Source organism: Drosophila innubila (assembly GCF_004354385.1).
Source record: "Drosophila innubila isolate TH190305 chromosome 2L unlocalized genomic scaffold, UK_Dinn_1.0 5_B_2L, whole genome shotgun sequence".
Taxonomy (NCBI): Eukaryota; Metazoa; Arthropoda; class Insecta; order Diptera; family Drosophilidae; genus Drosophila; species Drosophila innubila.
The window spans coordinates 3,092,394-3,095,976 of NW_022995373.1; the positions used below are offsets into that span (position 1 = coordinate 3,092,394).

At 38.3% G+C, this 3,583-nt stretch overlaps 2 protein-coding genes across 2 annotated transcripts; one reads left to right on the forward strand and one right to left on the reverse strand.

Moving 5' to 3' along the window:
* The first annotated feature begins 935 nt into the window (after positions 1 to 935).
* LOC117782645 (putative nuclease HARBI1) lies at positions 936 to 1,617 on the forward strand. Its single transcript, XM_034619667.1, has 2 exons — positions 936 to 996; positions 1,054 to 1,617. Exon 2 carries the CDS (start codon positions 1,136 to 1,138, stop codon positions 1,589 to 1,591), a length of 456 nt encoding a protein of 151 aa, XP_034475558.1. The 5' UTR covers positions 936 to 996; positions 1,054 to 1,135; the 3' UTR covers positions 1,592 to 1,617.
* A 14-nt stretch (positions 1,618 to 1,631) lies between these two features.
* Positions 1,632 to 2,222, reverse strand: LOC117782609. The gene is made up of 2 exons (XM_034619629.1): positions 2,121 to 2,222; positions 1,632 to 2,062 (listed from the first exon to the last, which is right to left on the reverse strand). The coding sequence occupies exon 2, from the start codon at positions 2,025 to 2,027 to the stop codon at positions 1,632 to 1,634; it is 396 nt and encodes a 131-aa protein (XP_034475520.1). The 5' UTR covers positions 2,028 to 2,062; positions 2,121 to 2,222.
* Positions 2,223 to 3,583: the final 1,361 nt, after the last annotated feature.

Genomic DNA, 3,583 nt, shown 5'->3' on the forward strand with positions numbered 1-3,583 from the left:
TAGCAGAAATAATTTTTTTTTTAAGATATTAATAAAATTTGAATGCAAAATCAATTAATAGGCTATTTCCACGACCACTCACATTTGGCTCATTTGGTCACATTTGGATGTGGCTCATTTTTGGCTTTCCACGACCAAATGTTCAACTGTCAAAGCATTTGTCATTAGCCCGAAATAAATCAGCTGTTCGGTGTTTGTTTTCATATTGAGTGCAAATAACAAATTTAAAACAATGCAAAACAATGAAAATAAAATGAACAAAGCCAAACTTTGGACGACTTGGCAGGCAGTGACGATAAATGTGGACCATATGGAGCAGATGAATGATGAGGTGGAAGCGGAAAAGGCAGAATTTTTTAATGAAATTGTGCTGCCACCTGCCATAAAGCCAACTATTCCAAAGTGTCCATCTGTACGGGAACTTGTAAGTATATATCAGTGATATCGTTGTCCGGCACAATAATATAACTATAATTGATGTACTATAGGAACGTCATGGAAAGTTTTGGGAGTACGACGTGCCTAACAACTCGGATTCATTCTTCAAGGAGAATTTTCGAGTGGAAAGGAATACATTCCTCATATTGACCGAGCGATTGAAGCAAGACACGGTCATGCGGAAGGCCATTCCCTTAGAAAAGCGAATTACCATAGCACTTAACACTCTGGGGTCATCGTCGGAGTATCGCGCTGTGGGCAGACTATTCGGCGTTTCGGACTCGATGGTGTGTAAAATTCTTCAAGAATTTTGCTTTGAAGTGCATCGAGTTCTGGGACCCGAATATCTGCCAAAAGACTTCGTGACCCAAGAAAAACTGGAGGAGTGTGTGCAAGGCTTTGAAGCGCTTGGATTTCCTTTTTATGAAGCTTTTAATGAAACAAATTTCTTATAGATGGAAGCCACATCGAAGTTCACCCTCGTGCAGCTGAAGCTGCAGATTATTACAATTATAAAGGATGGTACTCAACCATACTTTTCGCTTTGGTGGATTTTCGGTAGAAGACAATATAATTAATCTTTAACCAATATACTAATTGTATATTTTTCTCTAGATATCGATTTCTTTATGTGCATGTGGGTGCCCCAGGTCGCTGCCATGATTCCCAGGTGTTTGAAAGCACCAGTTTAAAAAGGATGCTGGATTGCACAACGCTGTTTTCAAATAACTCAAAGCGCATCGGTGGAGTCGACGTTCGTGTGGTGCTTCTTGCGGACTCTGCTTTTAAATTGTCGACAAAGATTAAGAAGCCATACCCCTTCAACACAACGCAAGACGAGGAAAGGAAGTCCTTTAATTATGCTCTGTCCAGATCTAGGAGAGTTGTAGAGAATGCCTTTGGACAATTGAAGGCCCGGTTCCGTCGAATTGTTAGAGGTGTCGACAATCATATTGACAAGGTCCCGCATATTATATATACGTGTTGCGTTCTGCATAATTTTTTGAATTGTCACAACAGTGACATTTCTGAAAATTGGGAGGCAGGCTCCAATGTGCGTACTCAACCTGAGAGTTCGAGTACAGCCTATGATTTCGACAGTTCTGCAGAGAACATTAGAAAAGCCCTTGCAAGACATGTTCATAACAAATAAAAATTTTTGAAAATTATTTACAAAAATATTATTTATTCATTTATTTATTTGAATTGCTCAAATGTTTTTCCAAGAGCTCCAAACATTTCTCCTGAAACCGCAGCGAGTTTTCATTACGCTCGGAGCCGAAGCGCACCATCTCTTTTGTCCTCTTTTCATTTGCCTCGATGGTGGCAGCGAGCATGGCCGACTCGTAAGCAGTCATCTCCGGCTTGGGGTTAAAATTTGTTCTTTGTCTCTTCGCAGGTGGCCCATCGCTACCATTGGACTCCGAAATGCTGCTGTCCACTGCTCTTTTACTCATTACGGACGAGCTTGTAGCCTCAGATTCGTTGCTTACTTCTATTGGCGACAGCACACTAGAGGTAGACAGCAGTATATCGGAGTCCAAGGGTGGCGATGGCTCCTTACTTGAAGCCCGTTCTCGAGCCAACATATTTACAAAGTTTTCCCAACTTTCATCATTGTCGACTGAAAAACAATTTCGATTAGTAAACAACATAACATATATTTATACGTTTCAGCTTACCTGCAGTATCCAGTACACAATGTGTGAAGTGGACCGACTTCACAGCTCCCAAAATGCGGTGCACCTTGTCAAAATGTTGCCATTTTGAGGGTGCACCTCCAGATGACCCCTTTTTTTTATTTCATCCCTATGGAATACAAAACAAAAATATTAATATGTTATAAATATTTTGTGTGGATATATGAACTCACTTGTATTTTCTGGTGACGTGCTAAACGCATAAACGTCACATGTGATGATTTTTAATAAATATTTTTCAATAAAAGTGAATGATTATAAGTTAAAAACTGCTTCTCGTATTATATTATTATAATTATATTGTATTAAAAGCCTAAATATAGTAATTTAACATGTAAACAAGGCAAAAACTCAACACATGCATCACATGTGACGTCATCAGCGCAGAACATGAGCAAATTTCTGCGCAATCTAATTTTATCGTTCTTGGCAGCAAGCGGAAAAAACGCTGCATGCGCGGTTCTGGAAAAAAACGCTGCAAATTCGCCGTCGAAACGAATTCGCTCCGCTTTGGTGTGCATACGTTCATAAAACGCAATGCAATTATATATTCGCGCCGCTGCCGCTGCGATTTAATCGCTCTGGTTTGGGAGATGCTTAAGCCTATACCTGACGTATATACCTGACGTTGCTTATGAGGCTAACAAAAATTTTTTTTGTTGTAAGCTACTTTGGATACCGAATTAATATAGAGACCAAATAATGATCAAGACGATATTCCGCATGAAAATCGGTCAAGTTTTGGCAAAGTTATACATGTATGGGCATGTCTAAAGCCTATACCTGACGTATAGCTATACGTTGCTTATGAGGTTAACAAAATTTTTTTTTGTTGTTAGCTACTTTTGTATACCGAATTAATATCGAGACAAAATAATGATCGAGACGATATTCTGCATGAAAATCGGTCAAGTTTTGGCAAAGTTATACATGTTTATGTGTCTGGGTATGTCTAAGCCTATACCTGACGTATATCTATATACGTTGCTCATGAGGTTAACAAACATTTTTTTTGTTGTTAACTATTTTGTATACCGAATTAATTAAGAGACCAAATAATGATCATGACGATATTCCGCATGAAAATCGGTCAAGTTTTGGCAAAGTTATACATGTTTATGTGTCTGGGTATGTCTAAGCCTATACCTGACGTATACGTTGCTTATGAGGTTAACAAAAATTTTTTTTGTTGTTAACTATTTTGTATACCGAATTAATTTAGAGACCAAATAATGATCAAGACGATATTCCGCATGAAAATCGGTCAAGTTTTAGCAAAGTTATACATGTTTATGTGTATGGTATGTCTAAGCCTATACCTGACGTATAGCTATACGTTGCTTATGAGGTTAACAAAAATTTTTTTTGTTGTTAACTATTTTGTATACCGAATTAATATAGAGACCAAATAATGATCGAGACGATATTCCGCATGAAAATCGGTC